General features: G+C 36.8%; 2 protein-coding genes across 7 annotated transcripts in view; one reads left to right on the forward strand and one right to left on the reverse strand.

Annotated features, from left to right (window-relative positions):
* Positions 1 to 1,011: 1,011 nt before the first annotated feature.
* On the reverse strand, positions 1,012 to 5,139 carry blvrb (biliverdin reductase B). The gene is made up of 5 exons (XM_005813243.3): positions 4,925 to 5,139; positions 3,618 to 3,779; positions 1,810 to 1,899; positions 1,567 to 1,698; positions 1,012 to 1,460 (listed from the first exon to the last, which is right to left on the reverse strand). The coding sequence occupies exons 1-5, from the start codon at positions 5,007 to 5,009 to the stop codon at positions 1,306 to 1,308; spliced, it is 624 nt and encodes a 207-aa protein (XP_005813300.1). The 5' UTR covers positions 5,010 to 5,139; the 3' UTR covers positions 1,012 to 1,305.
* An 895-nt stretch (positions 5,140 to 6,034) lies between these two features.
* sptbn4 (spectrin beta, non-erythrocytic 4) overlaps positions 6,035 to 23,173 on the forward strand; it is a 79,628-nt gene continuing 62,489 nt past the window's right edge. For 2 of the 6 annotated variants that reach the window (XM_023351349.1, XM_023351350.1), the window contains exons 1-4: positions 6,035 to 6,405; positions 20,095 to 20,252; positions 21,551 to 21,702; positions 22,452 to 22,625. In XM_023351349.1, the coding sequence (XP_023207117.1) occupies positions 20,108 to 20,252; positions 21,551 to 21,702; positions 22,452 to 22,625 (471 nt within the window). In that variant the 5' untranslated portion in view covers positions 6,035 to 6,405; positions 20,095 to 20,107. The remainder of the gene's footprint in view (positions 6,406 to 20,094; positions 20,253 to 21,550; positions 21,703 to 22,451; positions 22,626 to 23,173) is intronic. The other 4 variants (XM_023351346.1, XM_023351347.1, XM_023351348.1 and 1 more) reach the window with 2 other exon arrangements.

Genomic DNA, 23,173 nt, shown 5'->3' on the forward strand with positions numbered 1-23,173 from the left:
GAAAAAAGAGGAGTAAGTTTCCACCAAAAAAACCCTGACATTTTGAGATTCATCTCAAAAAAACTTTCCAAGAAAGAACTTGAAGATTTCTAACTTTGAAAAGTCAAATATTTGCTGCAAAAGAAGAGAAATTCTGTGATTGATCTCAGAATTTGAGAAAAAACCTTGGTAATTTTGGAGTTTCTGAAGTTGAATATGTGAAAATTAACAAGTCTTTCTAAAAAAAATTTTTTTTGGGTGGAAATGTGATAAATCTATAATATAAGAGTTTCACTTTCTAAGATGACTGACGTCTTAGACTGAAGCCATTTAAGGCTCCATAACTTTAAATCCAAATAAGCTGCTGGTGGGGAAACCCCATTCCTTACATGTGCGGGAGCTTTTGGTGTTGCCAGGTAACCGGACTGATGTGTAACTTTTTTAAAAGAATATACTTTTTTTTTTTTACATATTTTTTAAAACTGTCACCATGTTGTGACAGTTTATGAAACAGATAATCTGTGACAAGACCAATTTCCTCCACCTGAGCTACTAGTGTCAGAAGAAATGCACCACTCCTGACCAAAAACAACCAATCAGAGTCAGGAGGTGGGCCTTAGTGCTGTCAATCAACTTCATGTACTCGCTGCTATATGTGCTACCAACTGGCCATTTTAGGAATGGCCACCATTGGTGGCTATGTTAACTAGCCTTAGCATTCACAACAAGATCTGCTGATAGGAAATAGCTGTGAAGATAGCAGACAGGAAAGGGGGATGGGCAGCGCCACACAAGATTGTGCTTGACAGCGCCAAGACCCGCCTCTCATTGGTTGTTTCTAGTTAGCACTGGGAGAAGGCAGAGGAGCTAAAAAAAATTTCACAGATAATCTGTCTCATACAATACTGTTACAACAGAGTGATAGTTTCAACAAATATGTAAAAAAATATACTTTTTAATAAAAGTTACTGCAGCTTTAAGTGAGTGAGTGAAACTTCTCATTAGAGCTGTAAAACTTTACTCAGTCAATGATGCAAGACAGGAAAGAGACTTTATTATCAACAGCTGTAAAATGAATCCAGAGCAGGATAAAAGCATCATATGTTGTAAAGTTTGGTAACAAGATGAAATCTTGTGCTATGGCTGTTAAAGACAAGAAAACAAAAATATCTGAAGCATGTTTTGCTTATTTACCAATAAAAGAGATGGAATTCATTTCAAAAATCAAAAACAGCCCTTGATTTATGTGTTAATGTTCCCTTTTCTATTTAGTTTTTTAGTGTAAATAGTAAAAAATTGGAAGCATCTGCAGAGAGTTTTCTGGGATTATTTGTATTCTCCCCAGACTCCCACAGTCTTTCTGTCCCACTCCGATGTGGACAGACACTTGACAAAGAAATGTCCCAGATCGTGCTTGGAGATGGCTCGTCCTTTAAGCATGTTTTCTGTCGCCATGTAGCGCTCCGTCAGAGGAAGGTCGCCTGCAGAAAACCCAAACAAGTTACAACTTTTTATCAGCATACACAGAAATAAAATCCTATCATTTAAAGGAGGAAAGTTCCTGCTAAATACTGCTTTTCTACTGACTGGCAATGTGAGGAGGCATAACAGCCACGTAGTCGAGCCCGGACGTTTTCAGAACCGTGTACATCCGGTCATGATCCTCCGTCACTGGGACCAGACGAGGCGGGACTTTGGCGCGATCCCACAGGAGGAACGCTGAGTGGGAAATAAACGGGATGTTGTGATAAATATAAAAATTAAGATATCATGTTTTTCTTGTTAAATCCACCCACATTAGCTAATAAACGGCTTCTTTAAGCCTCTTACCTGACATGCAGCCGATGACTTTGCGGATTCCTCGTGCCTTCATGGCCTCCATGATGTTCTTGGTGCCTTCAGACATCATGGTGGTTGGGCCTAATTGGCAAAAATACCATCAGTTTGTTACTGCAATAATAAATATATGCAAATCTGATCTTAAATGTATAAAAACAACAGATTTTTTGCTGATTTTTTTTTTTTCTTTTTCTTTTTGCACAAATTCAGTAAAGATGAACATCCTGTGACTCAACCAGCGTTACCTTTAGCAGACGTTTTTCTATACAAGGATAAATAAATGAGAGGCCCCAGGATGGAACCTTGGGGAACCCCGCTTGTGATTTTCATCTACTCTGCTGAAAAGTTACCTACTGGCACAAAGAAGTCCCTTTTCTTTAGATGGGATCCGAAATAGTCAGAGAGAGTCTGTGTTAGAATATTATCTTACATAAACCAAAAGGACAAACGTGACCCATAGTGACTAACTTGCAGTATTATACCCTGAAAACAGTTTCCTGGACATGCAAAAGTGTCATAAAATAAACTTGTTGCAGGAAAGAATTGCACAATGTGAAGAAAGAAAAATGCACACTAACCAGTTCATGGAGAAAAAACAATGTTTCAGTAGGAAATGTTTCAGCTGAACAATCACAAAAAGTTCACCATTTACATGAAAAACATTCTTTGAATTTTTCACCTAATTTTCTATCCTGTTTGCCTTTTAAAACATTTAGCAGCTTAACTCTTTTTTATTTTATTTTTGTCCTACAAATTCTGCCAAAAACTTACATGACAATATATATTTTTAAAAAATTCAAATCAGTAAATAAAATGTAAGTAATCCAAACTGGTGCTTAATTATAATATTTTAAAAATATTTTATGAGAAATTATTTACTTATTATTTAATTAGATTTTAAAGTGCTGGTAAATTGTCTAAATAAGTTATTTAGGGTTCTAACTTTGTTCCTGTGTGAATTCTTACATTTTTCTGCAATTCTTTTAGTTCAGCATGACTTTGAATAAAACCGTCTCACGACCAGCCTCTTCGGTCAAATGGTTATTTTATGTCTTGGTACAATTTTAACTCTTTTGGTAATCTGACATTTTGTCTAGCAAAATGCTATATTCATAAACAAAGTGCTAAGATCATCCCAGATTTTAACATCTTTTAAAATCTGACTTCCAACTATACTTACAATCTCTGAAATGTATTTAAACATTTCAGACTGACTGAAATATTAATGGAAAAATATTGATCCCCTTGTTTACTTTTATTATTATTATTATTATTATTTATCAGTTATGCTTTTGTGTTTCCATGTCTAAATCTACTTCTGCTATTGCCATAGGTTCTTGGCACAACTTCGTCACTTTGGGAATAAAAGCGCTGCGCTCTCTCCCTCCCCACCGCTTTCAAGCGTTGCCATGGCGACTCTTGTGCATTACTAAGTTTTTCAAATGTGTGATTCATTCATCATGTGGATTATAAAAGTCTCCAATAACACATAAAAACGTAGCTAGATTTATTGCTAGTTGTTGTATTTGAAAAAAAAAAAGTCGCTTTAGGGGTTTGAAAAGTCTCTAAGTGACAAAGTCGATACGTTTTCGCCAGTGACGCTCATCCCCACACGCCGCCATTCCTATTGGCTCCGCCCACTTTTCTGGAATTTTTCTAAATTTGCCGGGGGCGGGGCTTAGCTTTCAGAGCGGGGTTAGCTACACTTTAATCATGGAAGTCTGCAAACAAAGGTTACCCCATACCGGTCTTTCATTTATGGATACAAATATTTCAGATTTATTTTTGAGAAGCCTTACTGAGGTCACTCCTGGTTCCCAGGATGATGATGACTGCGTCCTGGCCTTCCAGAGTCTTCCTCACGTCGTCTTTATTCAGGACGTCACCCACCACCACTCTGGACGCCTTGTGGTCCGCCGGCAGCTTGGATGCGTCCCGCACCAGGACGGTCACGCTGTATCCTGGTGAAAAACAAAACAAACAGGAAACAATTAAAATCAGAAACGGTCAAAGTCGGGTATTTACGGATGCTGCCGATCCATTACCGAGTTTGAGCTCGATAATGGAGCTCAAACTCCATTACCGAGGAGTTTGAGCTCCTCAGAGGTAATGGAGTTTGAGCTCAAAATCCTTTTGAGAACAAAAATGTCTCTAAATGTGAATAGCTTCACTTTATTCAACTGTAACTTGTGTAACAAAAAATCGAAAAAGACGTTTAACTTCACCAGTAACGCCCCAAGAATCCCACCCTTTGTGTTCAGGCGAGATAGAGAACAGCTTTCTACTATCGCGTTATTATGACTCGGCAAAACGCCGACCTAACGGTTGACATGACTCAGCAGAATTCACGGTGAGCAGAAGGAAATGGAAATGCTGCTAAAATGACACTTTTCTCATCATAAGACACACGTTTGCGATTTTACAACATCCTGTAAAATGCTTGTAGACCTTTGGACTCACATTTGTTGTAAGAATAAATAAATAAAAGGTTACATAATATACGTGCAACCTGATTGGTTGAGAAAGTAAAGTAGATCAAGCTAAAAAAATATATATTTTCAGTTCCAACAAGTCGAGTGAAAGTCTATTTCACATTTAATTCAAAATGCAAATCAGTTAAATATTATTATATTGTGAAAATGTTTAGCCTTGCCAATCATTTCTATTTGAACTTTGGTTTTTTTGTATTTATTCCTTTAAAGAAGCAAAATTCTTCATATTATTTTCAGTGAGACAAAAAAAAAATTACACGCACTATTAATGTGTTTATGTCAAAAATTGCATTAAAAGTGAACTTTTTCATGGAATCATTTTTTTAACTGTATATCTTATTATTTTTGTACATATAAGAATGATTGTATCTGAATAGTAAAACTGGTTATTAAATTATGTTAAAATGAATCTTTGAAGGAAGAATAAATAGGTTTTTTATGAGATTTTTATGTACTCTTATTTAAAAAAAAAAAAAATCCGTTCACAGACGCACGTTTCTGACGCACTTTTGAATGGAAAACATGAGATAAATAAACAAACTCCCGGCAGCCTGTTTAGTAAACGTCCACACGTCCCTCCGTCATTCCCGGTCGCTTCTCCCCGCAAAGCTCACCTGCAGCCACGGCTTGCGGCAGCGTCGCCAGCCCGGTCATTCCCGTGGCTCCAAATATCGCGACATTCTTTATGGACTCCGACATTATTTGAACTGGACGAGATTACGACACAGCCGCTATCTGACCGAAGAACAGCTAAGTTTAGTGTTAAAAACATAAAGAAAGGCGTTTTATAAAGTCCTACAGAAACACTTCCGCCGCACAGACTCCGCCCTCCTGAAGATTTAAAGGAGCAGCGCAGATTTTCCCCGCTTCATTAACTTTTATTACACCATTACGATCATATTTAGTAGGAAACATTTTTCTACAATCTGAAAACTGACTGTCTTTTTAAAGTTTAGAATCATCACTACAGAGGAAAAATTGTTCTGAGACCAAGCCGGCCCAAGGCATAAGAAAACAAGGCACCGAACCTCTAGTTTTATAAATGCCTGAGGTGTAGCTAAAACTATAGATCTAAAATGTTTAGATTTGTCTGTAAAATGTAAGATTTAGAGAATCTGGCAGGTTTACTTTTTAAACTTGTTCATTATTAATTTGTAAATGTTAGTTTTAAGATAATTATTTATATTGAAGATGTAGCTACACACTTAATATTTAGCCAGAAAGCTATATGTTTAGGCTAAACCATATTTCCAAACAAAATATTGAGTTTTAAAGCCAAATTTCAAGCTCCAAACTAAATTCTTAGACTATGTAGCTTCAAACAATTTAGTTAAAAGCTAAATATTTAACTTGGCAACTAAATATTTAACTATTTATGTGTTGAAAACTAGAAGTCAAATTTTTACTTTTGAAACTCTGAAATTTCCAATTTATTTCTTGAAAATTTCTGAGATTAATCTCAAAATTTCTGATAATTTTTCTAGCAAGTTTTCACCTTCAAATTCAGAAAAATCCTTTTTTTCTAGAATATTTCTGAGATTAATCTCTAGAATTTCTCAAAATATTATAGCTAATTTTCCACTTTCTGAGTTCTTTTGTTGTTTATTTAATGGTGAGCTTTTTTTGGCGGTCATTTTCTCAATTTTGTTTTCTATTTTTAAGACCCTTATACAAACTGACAATATGTGTGTAAAAAAGAAAGAAAGAGGATTTCGGGTGAAGTGCGCCCCCTGGTGGCTGCTGGTATAATTGTACTATTCTCTCTCTCTCTCTCCGCACTGATGCTGCTATTTCTCTCCAGCATTACCGGCGGAGAGGAGGAGGAGGAGGAAGAGGAGGACGGAGCGGCTGTGTCAGGTGGAAGCGCAGGACCTCTATGGAGGATATCATCATCGCTCTCCACCGACTGCACCTCCCGGCCGGCGTCTCCCGCTGCTGCGGCCGCATTGTCCCCGCGCCGCACGCTCCGTGCGTTTGTCCCGATGAAGCGTTTCCTGCGGTAGAGGGGAAGACCGAGCCTCCCCCCCCGCATTCATCCCCGCTCCGCTTATCGATCCGAACCCGAGCAAGCAGCAGTCCGAGGGCGAATCTAACGGTAAGGCCCCAACATTTCACGGCGTGGCTTTTTAAAAATATATATATTTTAATTATTATTTTTACTGTGTCATTCCTTGCGTGTGAGGAAGGACTCGAGGTGCGGGGTGTTTGTTTTTTTTTATTGCAGGGAAGCCGGCCTGCATTTGGGTGCAGGTTACCGCAGTGATCCGGTGGATTGGACGCGCTGTTTGACGTGTGTTACACATGTGTTACGTGATCCACGCGTGGAAATAATTCACACGCGTTGGCCGGCTGTTTTTGATCGTCTTATTTGTGAATAGAAACAGATTGAAGAGCAGAATGGCGGCGTAGTTCGTGGAGTTTTGTCGTGTTGCTGCATCTTTTTGGGCTCCTTTAAGGCCTTCAACTTGCTGTGGTGCTCAGTGCGTTACTTTATATTAGTTTGGTATCAACTATTGGATATCGTCCTGCAGCACGTTAACAGCGTGAGCGCATTTACAGAGGAAACAGTTAACAACAGGGGTGTCCAAGGTGTGGTGAAAGGACCATTTGCAACCCATGGACTGATTTTGTGTGGTTCATGAAACAAATTTTCACCAGGAGACTTTATATGTATTGAAAATTACTTAGTCAAATTCATTGTCATAGAGAAAATATTACAAAATGTTACAAAAATGCAAAGTGATTGTCTTTTAAACTGCCAATATTATATCAAATCAAAATTATTTTAGCATTTATCACAGTACACTGCAAATACACAAGTAACTTTCTGAGATTTATCTCAAAACTTCTGAAGAAACGCAACTTTCTTAGCACACTTGAAAAAAGATAAAACTAACTTACAAGTAACTTTTCGGGAACAATATGATATTCATTGGTAGATTATTTCCCTTATAACCATCAATATTAAGGAAGCTGAAAAGCTACTTGTAAGTTATTTTTGGGTAACACTTTATTTGACAGGTTGTGAGTAAGATGGTCATAACACCCGTCATAAACATGACATAACACCTGTCACGAACATGAACAAGTCTTCATGAATATTTATGACTGTTGTCATAAAGTGTCATTCGGTAAATCAGGACACTTTTAATACAAAGTTGACATTATTCAAAATGTCTTTGTTATGACAACTTGACATTAACCAAGAAATCATGATCTGACATAAATCTGTTATAAAAGTATTACTGATTAAACTTTAAAAATTATGCAGATTTATGTTATTAAAGCTAAAGTTTAATCAGTAATACTTTTATAACAAATTTATGTCAGATCATGTTTTCTTGAATAATGTCAACTTTGTATTAAAAGTGTCCTGATTTACTGAATGACACTTTATGACAAAAGTCATAAATATTCATGAAGACTTATTCATGTTCATGACAGGTGCTATGTCATGTTTATGACGGGTGTTATGACAGTCTTATTCACAACCCGCCAAATAAAGTGTTACCTATTTTTGTCTTATTTCAACTTTAATAAGATATTTGCACTAGAAAATATATAAAATACTTGGTAAGATTTTGTGTTTTTGCAGTGTATAATTTTATTCCCTCATCAAAAGCAGACCTGGAGTGTTGCTTTTGATTCAGCTCCTCTTTCCGCCTCAAAGAGTGCGCCATCCCAGCTCCTCCAGACTAGCGGCAGCAGCAATTAGCAAAAAACTGGTGGAACTGTGAGCGATAACCTTTTAAACCAACCACTTCTCAGTCCAGTGCTCCTAAGAGCACAAGTTGTAAATAGCATAATGGGGAGCATTGTTGTGATGGTTGAAGTTTGTGATGTTGGAGTTTCTGAAAGAGCTGTAGCTTCTTAAAGAAACAGCAGCCCAATTTTAAGGCGCCAAATTGCAAAGTCACGTTTCTGTATAAGTCATGTTTCATGTATGAAGCTTTCTTATAGAAACTAAAAGTAGCATAGTTACCTGATTGTGATTGTTCAAATGGATATGTGAACGCCAAGTGGGACAGAGACCGCTCCGATATCAGGAAGTGGACAATGGCGCAGGGCATTCTGGGTAAAAACAACCAAAACAAAGATGCTAGCTTAGCACTAGTGGGCGAAATGACTCGTGGTCTTTAGCCAAAGACTAAAGAGAAATCCTACAACCGCTAAAACCAGACGCTACTCCATTTTTGTTTACATTTTGTGAAGAAGGAATATGCGCTCAGGGTCTTCTTCAGAGGTTTTTGTGTAATTTTCTTCAGTGGTTCTTGGTGCAGAACCCCCACGGGCGAGGAGGGGAACAGCTTTGACACAGTTCAGTGTGAAAGTGAACTGCAGCAGCTGAAAATGTAATAAATGTTGCAACTTTGGTCACAGTCAAACAGAGTTCACTGAACTATCAGCTGGGAAAACACCCTTATTATTCTTTTAATTAATTTCTTAATCTTTGTAACGTACAGTAAGTGTTTTGGACTATATTTTTTTTCTCAGATTTGTTTTTTAATTGAGCCAGAAGAAAACTGGAAGCATTTCTCTTAGCAAGGCAAAAGTTAATAAAACTGACTGAAAAGTGAATTTAGAACAAATTAGCTGGAACCTCAATCAGACATGAGATATTTTTTCTGAACATGGATTTAAAGGAAAACTGCATCTAATGTTCTCCGTCAAACCTGAGGCTTTCACAGAACAGCTGACACTGAATTACACACTTTAGAAAGTAAGATGACTTCTGAAGTTCTAATTTGTGCAAAGAAGGCTGAATATAAATGCATTCAGACTTTTCATATTTTTATTTGTAAAAGATGAATGATATGAATCAATTTTCTTCCACTCAACAATTTTTTGCACTTGTTTTTGGTTGCGTCACATAAAATCACAACAATATGCCCTTAAAAAATAAGTTCAAGCCGTATGAGACTTTTGCAAGGCACTGTCTATGATAATAGTTAAATAAAACACCAATATCTGATATGACTTTTGGCACTGGTGGCACCGCTAACTTAAAAGTTAGTAGTGCTAACACTAAGGTGCTATGCTAACATGGTATTTAGCTATTTTTTGTGTTCCAGGTTTTCTCCAGTGGATAGTGGTTCTTTAGAGTCTGAAAGGCTTAAAGGTGACCTATTATTCTTCCTCAATAGGGTTAGCATAGGTCTATGGGCTAAACAAAATATGCTATTTACATTTTTTCCACAAAATCATTATTGGTTAATAAGATTTCAGTCTTTCTCAGCTCTGCCTACATTGAGATCCTTTTGAGAGCTGATTTAGGTCCTTCTGTCCCTTTAAATCAAAATAAGCTGCCATTGTACAGCGCAAACCAGCTGACCAAACGTGCTGCAGCTCATTTTGGGGTTGCTAGGTAACGGGGTAGAGTTCCGCTGGGGTTGCTAGGTAATGGGCAGTGCCTGCTGATTTGTGACGTTGCATTTTGGAGCTTTTTCAAATGGCTCGTTTTCCAGACACCAAAAAACTTTAACTTATTGCTAAAAATCATTTACGTTTTTTTTAAGTGCTTGGACTGTTTTCAGAAGCAGCTGAAACCCAAATGGAAGCATAAAAACTTGTAAACAATTTTCATTCTGCTTAAAATTTCCGTATGAAATTACACCAGTTCATGTCAATGACTTTTTTTCTGACCTGTTGTTAAATTTATTTAGTTTGGGCCAAGATGCGTTGCTTTTTGACACTTTTCAGCCTACTTCATGTTGCCAGACAGGTTCTGTTTAATAATTTCCTGATTTTACAAATGTAGCTCCAAAAATATTTAGTCAGTCGTCTTTAAAATGAAAATCTCTGAATGTTGTCTGATTCTATAGGAATCTCTGCGATGTTTGCGACTGATTGGATTAAACTTTTCTGTCTCGCCGGGTCAGAACTGGGCGTGTCCTGCTGCTCTGGTTTACAGATGTTTGGGGTTTTTTTACTCTGCTGAGGTGAAGTGAGAGAAAGTGACTCAGTGCAGCGTCTAAAATGCGTCCTAAGTGACGTCAAAGTAAAAGGACCTGGTGCTTGTTTGTGAAGCAGAGAATCAGACAGAAAGCTGCAGCTGTTTTAGAAAGATGATGGAGGATTGTTTGGGTTTGGATCAGGAAAAGGATTTTAAATTATTATTCTCATCCACACCACTGTGTCAATATTTCTTCTTGTATTGATGTAAGCCACAAAGAGCTGGTTTTTAACCCACTTCAGGCTTTGATCCTGCAGCTAAATTTGACCTTTATGGTTATTTGCACCAAAAATGATGAGAGCTCAAACTAAATAGACCCTAGAAACTCAAGATGGATGGAAAAGAAACAATCCTAAGATTTTATCATGCTTTATAACTGGAGGTGCAAAAAACTAACAAATAAACTGACTCTCAAAAGTATTCATACCTACTGAAACTTTGCACATCTTGTGTTTCAACTTAAAAATGGGCGATACAGTTAAATGATTTGGTTGATGAGTTTAAATGAAATTGGTTTATTTTTGCAAAGCTGTATTGGAAACACTTTTTTCACATCACAAGAATCGCATGATCAACAACAGAACTGGCAGAAACCACAAAGAAGAAGAAGACAGGAAGTAGTTGGAGGATGCTGGTGGAGGCTTTTTTTTCCACCAAAATATTAGTGGAATATTGACAAATCTTTCCAACATTTGTACTGAAAACGCTGCTCGGATGTCCCTGAGTTTGATCCTGGAGTTCTTTTGAGATTGGTGAACATGTTTTACTTAAATGTTCTGAACTGAATGAATTCTAATTAAACTGAACTGTATGAATGCCTACTGATGGAAACAATGGTGGCACGTTTGTGTCTGGTTCCTGTTAGACCTTACAGACATAAATCAGCTGAGTGACTGATTAAAACTGCCAGCTGTCGCTCTTTCTTCACTCTGTTCATCCTGGCAAAATGCTCCTCTCTTTTCCTTCCCTTTCTCATAATTCTCATTACTTAATCTCCCTTTTTTGTGTTAGTTTATTTCTTTTAATCTCTATTCTTCTCTCCCTGTTTTTGTCCCACCCTCCCTCCAAGTATTTTCTGTCTCGGCTGATTAGGTCTGCATCTCTCCTTCTTCCTCTTGTCCTGCAGCGTATCTCTAAATTTAACCTCTAAATAAAAACTGATGGTCAAATCCGTCAGCCTTATTCTGAGCAATTCCAGGATCTCGGTGCTGTAGAAAGTCCGTCTCACATCTGAACAGTTCATCATTAAGCAGGAGATGCATTTACATCAGCATCTGATGTACAGAACAATACAGAAGTATTTATACCTCTTTAAAGTATTTCAGTGTGATATTTTTGTTGTGGTAAACCAACATAAGTGCAGGGAATTATGTTAATTTTGACATAATTTTTTATTTTACTTCAGCTATAGACCAAGTTTGTTAACTTTAAAAATATTTAGTACACTTAGCTTCTCCTAAATAAATGTTTTCACAATTACTTTGCACCTATTTTATGACATTTAGATTTTTTTTCATCTATAACAATTAATTAAGAATAATTAATTGAAAATATATAATTTATTTTGCTGTCTGTAAACTTTTAGTTGAATAAAGTTTGAAATCTGTGTTGAAGTTTATGCACGTTTGTATTCATGCTCTTATTTTGAAGTTGGTTTACACAGCAGTTCTGTTTCCCCTTCATACGTTCGCACTTTTTTTTAGTGTTAGCAGAACTAGAGCTCTAGGGCGAATGTAGCTAATGCTTCAGCTGGCAGTGCTGGATACTGGTTTTTGTTCACCTGAAAGCAGCAAAACCAGATTCATGTTCGATGCATTAAGAACTTTAAGAAACTTTAAGATTCTTTACTTGTAAAACCACCATTGCTTATTCTCTTCGCACTTGAAATATTTCTAGCCGCCATTGTTACCAACATGGCAAAAACGGGTTCTCAGATCTTCTTAGCGTGTTTTCACACCTGATAGTCTGGTAGACTTAGTTCGATTTGGGACCAAAGTTGCAATATTTGTTACATTTTCAGCTGCTGTGGTTCTTTTTCACACTGAACTGAGTTAAACCTGTTCCCCTCCTCACCTGTGGGGGCACTGCACCAAAACCACTGGAAGAAAAGACACTAAAACTTCTGAATAAACTGGGCACAACTTCCTTCTTCGGCAAACGTAAACAAAAATGGAGTGGCGTCAGATTTTAGCAGTTGTAGAATTTCTCTTTTGTCTTTAGCTAAAGAATATGAGTGATTTCTCCTGCTAGCGCTAGGCTAACGCGTTTATTTTGGTTGTTTGTTTCGTTTCGGTTTACTCAGAATGCCCTGCGCTGTAGTCCACTTACTGCTTTTCACACTACGTTCACATTTGCATTCGAACCGAACCAGTGTTCACTTTTACCGAACCCAGACCGAGGTTTGTGTTTGCTTTTTGGTCTCCAGCAGACAAACGAACCGGACGCTGTAGACAAACAGGAGCTGGATCAAATCGGACTGAACAGGGCTGGTGGGAATGCACCATAAATCTCACAGAAAACCAGTGACTGTGAACACTGGGCACAGTAAATTTTGGCAGCTAGACGGTTCCACTGCAGCATTTGGTGACCAAACGAGTTTGCTTCAAGGGCACCAGCAGCTTCAGCGTTTTATGAACTGAAAATATCAGAGTGTTTGTCTCTGCGGTGGCTTGTTGGCTCTAAAGAACACAACTTTTTACAGCGAGGTGAGCAGGACAGTGTGCGGAGTGGCGATAGAGGGAGAGGACGGATAATAAAAGGTGTGTTTGTGTGTGTATGGGGGTTTCATCATGATGTGATGTAGTTTGGTTACTAACAGCGGCTGCATCAGCAAACGAGGTGATAGTAATGCTCATCTTCATCATTTGATTGTGTTTTGGTCCAGTCTCAAGGGTTTGTTGTTCTCTCCTTTGTCAGATTTTTCTCTCTTATTGATGTTTTTAAATAATTGTTTCTATTTACCTCTTACTTATAAATTATTCAAGCATTAAAAAGTTTCTGTAGCATGAACTATGATGCTGGTGAAATTTGACCGGAGACGGCTCCAACAGAAGGAAACAGACTACAACGCAGGGCATTCTGGGTAAATGCGACCAAAACAAACTTGTTAGTTTAGCGCTAGCAAGAGAAATGACTCATTGGTCTTTTACCAAAGACAAAAGAGAAATCCTACAACTGCTAAAATCTGACACCACTCCACTTTTGTTCACATTTTGTGACAAAGGAAGTTGCACTCAGTGTCTTCTGAGGTTTTTGTGTAGTTTCCTGCAGTGGTCCTTTGTGCAGCGCCCCCTAGCCCCAGACGAGGAGGGGAACAAGTTCACTTCAAAAACACCAAATCTTACCAACTATTTGAGTTTAGTTTTTAGTGCAAATATCTTACTACACTTAAAATAAGACAAACCTAACTTACAAGTAGTTTTTCTTCATGATTAGGAGCTTGTTTTAAGTCAATAATTCCTTAATATTTCCCGACTCAGCACAGAAATGGTTCACCAAACACAAAAAACAGTATTCTTCTACACAGATCTCATGAAATGTCGCAGGATAAGATCTGGATGTAAAAAATAAAAATAAACATCAGTAGAAATGTCGGGTTAGAGTTCACCTCTTTCTCCAGGTGCCGCCATCTTTTAAGTTTTCTCTGGTTTGTAGGACAGCATCGTAAGAGAAATGCTGTTTACTCAGAATGAGCACTTTGTTTTCCCCCACAGCGGTTCGAGTGAGTTTGCGTGAGTGCACTTCAGATGCGTCTCCGTACCTTTAGTGAAACAGTCTCACAGAATCCGCTGGATCAGAAAGAAATACCTGCTTTCCAACATTTTTGTGCTGCAATTTTATTCAGGGCTGCAACTATCAGCAATTAACACAAATAGTGTGTCTTCTGACTTGTTCTACTTTAAGTAGAGATATTCAATCTAGGAGTAAATAGATATAAAGTATTTCCTCTTCATCTGGCTTAGATATGCTGTTTTTCCATATAATTTGGCTAAAAAAATGAAAACAAAGGGGTTTTATCTGTTAGAGCACCTCCGCACCTAGTGCTAGGATAAATATTTATTTTTATTGCGGTAGCATTATCTCAAACTGACGATTGTTGAAAGGTACAGCTTTTAATTGGAGCAAAATTGTACAAGAGAAAATATATTTCTCAGGGTATTAATTTTTTTTTTAAATTGGACTTAATCTGTGCTGGAGCTAAATATTAGTTAGCAAGCTGAAATGTTAGCTTACTAGTTAATTAATGAGATAAGTTGCTTGCTAACTAAACATTGGCTAGCAAGCAATTTATCTGCTAATTCATATTAGCAAGCTAATGTAACATTCACAAGCTAATACTAGTTAGCTTGCTATCTAATATTAGCAAGCTAATATAACATATTCACGAGCTAATATTATGTAGATTGCTAGCTAATATTAGCAAGCTAACTAATATTATTAGTAAGTGTTACTGCTTGCTAATAATATTGGGAAACAATATTAGCAAGCTAAATTAGTCCACAGCTAAATATTGTTCTTGCCATTTAAGTATTTACTTTAAAAGCTAAATATTTAGTCTGGAGCTACGTATTTAGCTTGCTAAATAAGTGTTTGGTTGGAACTAAACATTTCTCTTGCTAATTAAGTTTGAAAGTGTTACATTATGCAATGAATAAAATGTCAAAAATGACTGAAAAATTAACTTTTCCTTTTTTCATGAGAAGCTAAATAATCTAAATTATTTCTGTTATTTGTAAACGGCACCCCATAGTTTAGCATCTAAGCTGCTCCCGTCTCTGCTGAAAAAAGACATGATAAATATTGCCTGTGTTTCATAAATAATTTTGTAATTTCTTTTAATCATATTCAGAAAATATATTGGCACATAAAAACATGTTTTAAAAGTTTTTATTTAATATTTTTACTATCTATTTTTGGCTTAAGAAAAGCAAAGCGTATGTGGTTTGCGTAAACTTTAATTTATACTTTAAAAATACTTTGCATAAACAAAATAGTTTTGAAATTTACTAATAAATACTGCAGTTAAAGCAGTCTCTGATCTCTGTTTTTAACCAACTTGCCACTTTTAAAGCTAATCAAAGCTGATTTAAAGACTCTGTTCTTGTTTTATTGATCTGACTGATGTTTGAGGTTTAATTATTTTCTATTATTGACATAGAAAAAGCCTTCAGGTTTGCAGTCACTTTTGTGTCTTCAGTTGTTTTTAAGTGTTTTGTGGCTCTAGTGGCCTTTATTCATTAGCAGCTCGACGGGGGGAAGGGCAGACATGCAGCACCTGTGTTGAGAATTGTAGCCTGGCCATATAACACACCTGATCCACCACTGAGCTGCTCGGCTTCCCTCTTTGTTAATTTTTAAGGGATTTTCTGTTACATTATGAGGATTCTCTGTGCAGAAACTAAACATCCCCATGTGTTATTGTGGATACCCTCAGTTTGTTATGCCTTGTTTCTCGTTAAACCTCCTCCACCAGATGTCCATCAATCACTCAGAGCTAGAGGGACTTCTCCAGTCTGTCTTTGCGTGTGTGTGTGTGTGTGTGTGTGTGTGTTATCCCCTTTAATTATTGGACTCAGCTGTGCAAGAATCATTCAGCCTCAGGCAGGAGTTGACGCCACGTCTGAAAATTCTTGTTTCTCTCTTTTCTCACCACATAAAAACCAAAGAAATAATGTAATTCTAAAAATATACACTAATATGAATCACATTAAGGAGAGAGACATGCATGGAGAACTCATTTAGAAACCACTGGTCTAACCTTTTGCACCACACGTGTCAAACATGAGGTTCAGGGGCCAAATTTTACTCTAAGCTTCCTGCCCAATCATGACCTTTTGACCACTGAAGTGATGTTTTTTGTCAGTAGAATCAAGGCCTGTAACATACTAAATGACATCATTCTGTTAGTGCAGCTTGAGACAGATTCTGGCCAGAAGCTTCTTCTTCTGTGGTGTCAGAGAAATACGGAGGTGTTGAGCTGCAGAGGGAGAGACCTATTAGGACTTTAGTTCCTGTGAAGCATAAAATATCCCGGCCAGAAATAACTCTGTTCTCATTCGTTTTGGCCTTTAGGCTTTTGTTTCACACTGAATTACCAGCTCCACAAAAACGTGTGAGAATTTAATTTAGTTGTAACTTGACTGATGTCCTAGTTCAAGTAGAGTTGGGCGATGAAACGATAACAATTATGATGGGTAATAAATATATCGTCTGAGAGAAGCGCCACTGTTGTTGTTTGCAGATGTGCTTGTGCGTCTGATTTGTGTGCGTACCGGAAGCGCAATACAAAGGTTCCTGCTTGAGAATTTTGTATGGGAAAAAAAAAAAAAACTATAAGAAATTAATACTGTTCAACATTTTAACACATTAAAATTGATGTAATTATTTGCATCCATAAGTTCAAAGATAAAGTTCAATTCAAAAATACTTTATTGATCCCAAAGAGAAATTAAATGTTACTATAACTCACATTAATTCAAATTTTTACGTACTGTTAAATAATAGCAGAGGCTAGAAATATAGAATTAAAACTCAGTAAAATAAGATAATTACTGTTAAATGCCATATTTAAAAAAACAATACAAATTCAGTTAATTCAAACACATTTGACAGAGTAAATAAAAACAATAAAAAAATCCATTAAAAGAGGCAATTAAGCAAATTAAATAAGTACAAATTAAGTAAAAACAAAATTTGTTCCAGACGTAAAAATGTATTGTACTCTTGAAACAGGTTGTACTGTTTTGTATTTTTAAAAACTTGAACTAGAACAGATTAAGCAGCGTATCTGTGCTGCTCCTTTTCATCACATTTATTAGCTCCAGTTTGCAGCTTATTTCTCCTGGTGTTCTCTTTCACTGGCGTTACTGCAGTCCCTCGTCTGCCTGATCATCAGATAGAAAGCTCCGTAATGCTTTGCTGTTTTTCTCCCCGGGGAAGACGGCTAAGTGCTCAACAGCCCCGCCTCTCCGCGACTCTCCCACCATGCTGACATTTCCTTACTGGCCACTGGGTCGCTTTTCTGCTTCAAGAGATGCAACAACAGCGAAAATGAGGCTTTTATTTATTGTTTTGCTCTGAAGATTTATTCAGAAACCAGAACAGATGCTGGAAAAAAGGGAAGATGACCACGAAACTCATGAAACTGTGAAATGAGGCGTCAATTTTATGTGTGTTTTGTCACAAAATGGGTTAAATACTATGACAACGTATCAGGATCATTGTTGACAAAAAAACAACAAAACAGGGAGTAAATTTCCACAAGAAAAAAAATTAAAAAGGAGATTAAGCAAAAAATAATTCTTGAAAAACAAAGAAATATCTGAGTTTCAAAAGTTAAGATTTTTGCTAGAAAAAAAGTCAGAAATTTTGAGATTAATCTCAAGACATTTTCCAGAAAAACGTGGAAATTTCAGAGTTTCAAAAGCGGAAAGTTTTTGAGTTTTGAAACTCCAAAATTTTGAGATGAATCTCAGAACATTTCTGGAGAAAACCAAGAAAAATTTCAGAATGTAAAAAGTCTAAAAGGTTTCTAGAAAAACCTCGATGGCGCTCAGGAAATGGGTTTCTGAGCGCCATTTGAGATGAAGCTCAGAAACCTTAAAGAAAAAACTTGGACGGGTTTTTTTTCTATCAAATTTGTGACTTTTCACACTCAGAAATTTCTAAGTTTGTTTTCTAGAAATTTTCTGAGATTAATCAAAAATTTTTTTTACTTTTTTCTAGCAAATTTTTAACTTTTCAAACTCAGAAATTTCCATGTTTCTGGTCATAAATTCACTCCTTTTTTTCTAAGTACATTGGCCGTAATATGCCGTCATAAAATGCAGCTTATCCACTGAGCTTTTAACAACTTGTTATCCTTATGTTATTGCCTTTACCTTCAGCATTATTAGCTTCTTCTTCTTTTGTTTGTTTGTATTTCCTTTTAATTCATGTTAAGCACTTTGTATTGCCTTGTTGCTGAAAATGTGCTATATAAATAAAATTACCTTCATCTTTTACCTATATCCTTCTTTTGCTGAAAGAATCATAACCAGATTGTATTGGTAAACCTTTACTTTCTATAAAAAACTGTTATATTTGTAATTTTCACGTCTTGTGAAAGTTTTGATGTAAATGAGGATGTACCAGTTCAGAAGGTGATATGTGTTTAATATTTGCATTTAAAATAATCCGTCCCTTCCCCCATTTGGCCTGCATTTGACAGAAACTGGTAAAAATATAGGACCTAATTCCCAGTGGGCCCCCCACCATGCATAAAACAGACGTTCCCCCGGTGAAAGAAGCAGCATGTTTTTCAGTCCTGCTAACCTCAAAGAACAAACAGAGACTCTAGTTTTCTTTTTCTCTCCAAAAATGTATTAAAATTTAATGACACCCATCACACTTATGGGACCCATCATAAATAGAGATACACAGATACAGGATTTTTAAAGAATGACTGCTAGCCATTCGCTAGGAGAAATATAAAGTAAAATAAAATTCACATTGTGGATGTTTTTGAACTTCTATGAAAGTTTCTACTGCTTAAAAATAACAGCCAGCCGTTTTTGGCAATAAGTTAAAGGTTTATTGTCTGGAAAATGAGCCCGTTTCAAAAACCTCTGCAAAGTAATCAGCAGGCACTGCCCCGTTACCTAGCAACCCCAGCAGAGTTCCACCCGTTGCCTAGCAACCCCAACCAAGCTCAGTTTTTAAACTAGAATAAATTAAAGATACTCACGTTACTAAAAAATAGATTTGGGTGACATGGACTAAGAAGTTTATCATGATATTTTTTGGGACTATTGAGATGATGATAAAAATGATTTAAAAATGATTTATTACTTCTTTCTAACGTAACTATATGGCTGTGAATGCATGGCAGCATTAATAGATACACACATACTGCTCTTGGGAAACATTTCCATTTGTAATGGGCTTCTTTAAGACACCAGTTACTGAAAAAAGTTATTAATATCACAAAGTAACTGTATTTATTAATAGTTTCCAGTTTACAGATGTAAACAATGGAGAAAAAAGTAAAAAATAACGTCAATCTTTTGTAATTTAAGTGAAATTGTTTAATTTCGTTGCTTATCTTTCAGAGCCAAATTCTGACAGTAGTTATTATTGGTTGCTGAATATTAATTAAACCAAATACAAATTGAATATGATTAAATGTGTCATTTTTATCATTTTAAAATGTGTATAAATAGTTTGCTTTTTTAAATTCCCATCAGTTAAAATGACAGTGATTGCCTTCCAGGTGGGAAATGTTTGGGCGCATCCGCTCACTATATGTTCCGAGTTTGTTAAAGAGTTGAAGAAATTGCGCAGAATTTAAAATTCAGAGTTTAGCTCTGCATGACTGCATGAAAACTGCTGAACATTTTTTTTGTTGAAGTTATTTTCATCGCTCTGTTTTTAGCTGTCAGAGGAAGAAATGGCAGAGAGGACGCATCACTCCCCTCCTTGTTTTTAACAAACATCAGAGAGATTTTATTTTTAGCAAAGCTACACTCTTTGATGCTTACATTTAGAAACTCTCCCATCTTAATGGACAAGAGTTACCTTTATATTAGGGTTGTGAGTTATTATTTAATCTTTAAACTGAATCTTTTAGTGAATGTTTCTGTGTATTTTTCATATTTTTTATCTGGTTGAGGTTAAATCCAAAGTCAGGAGGTGTTTGATATTAATAACAGTTTTTTACTTGAGGAAACAGAGCGTTTATGTCTCTAAACATTGTACTACAGTAAAAGTAGAATTACTTCTATATGTTTTGACTCAGGTGAGAGTAAAAAAGGTGAGCCTGTGATAATGACTCTGGCGCTCGGTGTGCCGCAGGGCGTCGTGCGCGATGGCTAATGCCTCTCCAGACCTGGACAATGCAGAAGCCCAGCGCCAGCTCAACAACAACAACCGACCAATCAGCTCCGGGTTCTGGGAGACCGAGTGCACCAGCGCCAAACTGTTCGAGTGCTCCCGCATCAAGGCTCTGGCAGGTCAGAGGTCAAACACACCCCTCACTGTCCGTAGAGACTCATCAGAAAACGTCTCATAACCTGATTATAAAACATCTGGGCGGATAATTCTGTTTCTTTAAATATCTGATCATAACCAGATTATTATGAATAAAATACCAACTGACATTATGGATTTATGTATCATTTGGTTTAAAGCAGAGCTGGACAAAATGGCTTAAAACTTATCACAATAAAAGCATGTCATATTAATCTATATCAATAATTATTGATTTGTTTTGGGGTTTTTTTTGTTTTAAATATCCAAAAACCAGCCAGACTGGTTTTTGGATATCGTTATCTTTCCTGTTTTATCCAGTTTTCACTTTGTGACGTTTTTTATTTTTAAGCAGTTTTGAGGCACAGTGGGAAAACTTGAAACTGCTGATGCGCAAATTACTCAGCAGGTTGTTGCTAGGCAACCAAAGTTAGGGGTAGTGGGGGAACTTGAAACTGTCTGTTGCCCAGCAGGCTGTTGCTAGGCAACCAAAGAGCTAGCGAGTTAGTTGATTCCACCAACCTAGCTTAGCTAGTTGTGAGAGTTTGAGCGACTATAATCTTTTCTCGAAATTTCCCAGAATGCTTTGTGGTTCTGGATAGGAGTTCAGTGAATATTCATTCTATTGAATATTGAATATTTTATCAAATGTTTCATCTATTGATCTTATTATTGGTCTGTTGTCCAGCCCTAATTTAAAATATTTGAACCTTAAAGAAATTTAAAGCACGGTGGTGGAAGATTTCAATTTGATCTATACAGGGCATTATAAATAAAATGTATTATTATTATTATGATGATTTGGGCTTGTTTTGCAGCCACCATGTAGTTAAGCAGTCAACTGTGAGGTACATGACCCAAACTGGCTCATTAATATGGACAATAAACCAAAAAACAGCAGTAATCTTGTTTTAAAAACCAAAAACTGTAGCAGCCTAGTCAAATGAAATCAGCCTGATTGAAATGCAGAAACAGGATCCTGTATTCTAACTGATGCAGGATCCTGACACTGGAGGCATCAGCTGGATCTTGAAGTGTTTGTGTTAGTTTTTCTTTAGTCTGCTAGTTTTGTTTTCATGGAAGAAATTAAGATGTTTTATTTGTTTTTATGAAATGTATTTAACTGGTTAGTTATGTCTTTTTGCACTAAATGATTATAAATGTGTTGTATTTCATTAATTTAAAGCTTTTTATTCAAATTTTTAAAACTAGATTTGTATAAAAAATAGTGATTGCCATTTAAAATCTTTTCCCATTGACGAGTTCCTCTCTCGTTCATTAGATGAGAGAGATGCAGTGCAGAAGAAAACCTTCACAAAGTGGGTCAACTCCCACCTGGCCAGAGTGTCCTGTCGCATATCTGACCTCTACAACGACCTTAGGGATGGCTACATGCTCACCAGACTGCTGGAGGTTCTCAGTGGGGAGCTACTGGTAAGAACGCTAACGCAGCAACGCTTTGTCACATTTTAGTCTCTCACAAGTAAATGTTATATTATAGCTTCATTATAATCAAGTCATCCTTTTCTGGTCTTTATTTTTTAAATCAGTTTAAAAAGTCTAATACGCTATAATCAGCAGTAGTGGACACACTTCAGCTAATACACTAATAGTGTGGCTAATGTGTTGTTTAGCGCACTTAGCTTAGCATAAATAATTTTTCCTGTATGAATTCTAAACTTCCAGTTGAATAAAGTTCAACATGCTTATGTTTTGGCCATTGACTGTTAAAAAATCTTTAAGTAACTAGACACTTATATCCATGCTCTTAATTTGAAGACAGTTTACGCAGCAGTTCCATTTCCTCTCCTCCACATCTGTTTTAGTTGCAAATATATAAATAGCGCTTTAGCGTTAGCTGAACCAATGTTTAGATTCAGTTCTTCACGGTTAGAGCAGACACATACAGCAGTTGTTATCAAAATGATAGAGGTTAGCACTTTAGCTTCAACTACATATCATGTTTGTGTAGCGGTTTGCATTAGCTTCTCGGCTAGCACAACCAAATTTTTACGTAATGGTGCCCAGGGCTGATAACAGAATGTGGTGACTGGACATTCGTTGATTAAATGTTTTAAAAAATCAGCCTTGGTGTTTGATTAGCCACGCTAATGATGTTGCAGCGATAACAGTCCCAGTTAGGTGAAAGTGAAGTGGTGATGAGTCCTTCTGTTCTCCCGTAGCCGAGACCTACGAGGGGTCGTATGCGGATCCACAGCCTGGAAAACGTGGACAAAGCTCTGCAGTTCCTGAAAGAGCAGAGAGTTCATCTGGAAAACGTCGGTTCCCACGACATTGTGGATGGAAACCATCGCCTCACGCTCGGCCTTATCTGGACCATCATCCTTCGCTTTCAGGTAAATTTCAAACTCATTAAATACTCTCGGAGCTGATTCGTTTTAGTTAAAAAATGAATTCAGGAAAGTCATGGTTAACATGCCTGTTCAATGATTCATTGAGAACCGGCGCAAGAATAGCAGTCAGAGGTGGATGTCCAACGTTGAAGTTAAATAAAAGTGTTAAATGTACTGGCAGACCACATTGTTCAGTCTTCTTGGTGAAGCTTAATCCAGAGTTCTGGGGAAAGAGGTTCCAAATGTTTGAAAGAGAACCTTGACTTTAACTAGACCTCTATTCTTGGAGTGTTGCTGAAAGCTTTATTGATTCTTGAGAAGCCATATTCTGTGGAGAAACTGCAGGGTTGCTTTTAGAGATTATCTGGTCTTTGTGTCAACAGGTTGAACCCGTTTCTGGTTGTTGGGACTGTCATGGTGGGTCATTGTCTTTTATTTTGTTTATGGGGTTAATGGACTGGATCGCAACACTAAAGGACCCTGAATAGCCAAAATCGTTTGTCATTGTTTCAGATGGATGATGAAAATCGCATCATGTTGTTCTGAGCCTC

Source organism: Xiphophorus maculatus, chromosome 18 (genome assembly GCF_002775205.1).
Source record: "Xiphophorus maculatus strain JP 163 A chromosome 18, X_maculatus-5.0-male, whole genome shotgun sequence".
Lineage (NCBI taxonomy): Eukaryota > Metazoa > Chordata > Actinopteri > Cyprinodontiformes > Poeciliidae > Xiphophorus > Xiphophorus maculatus.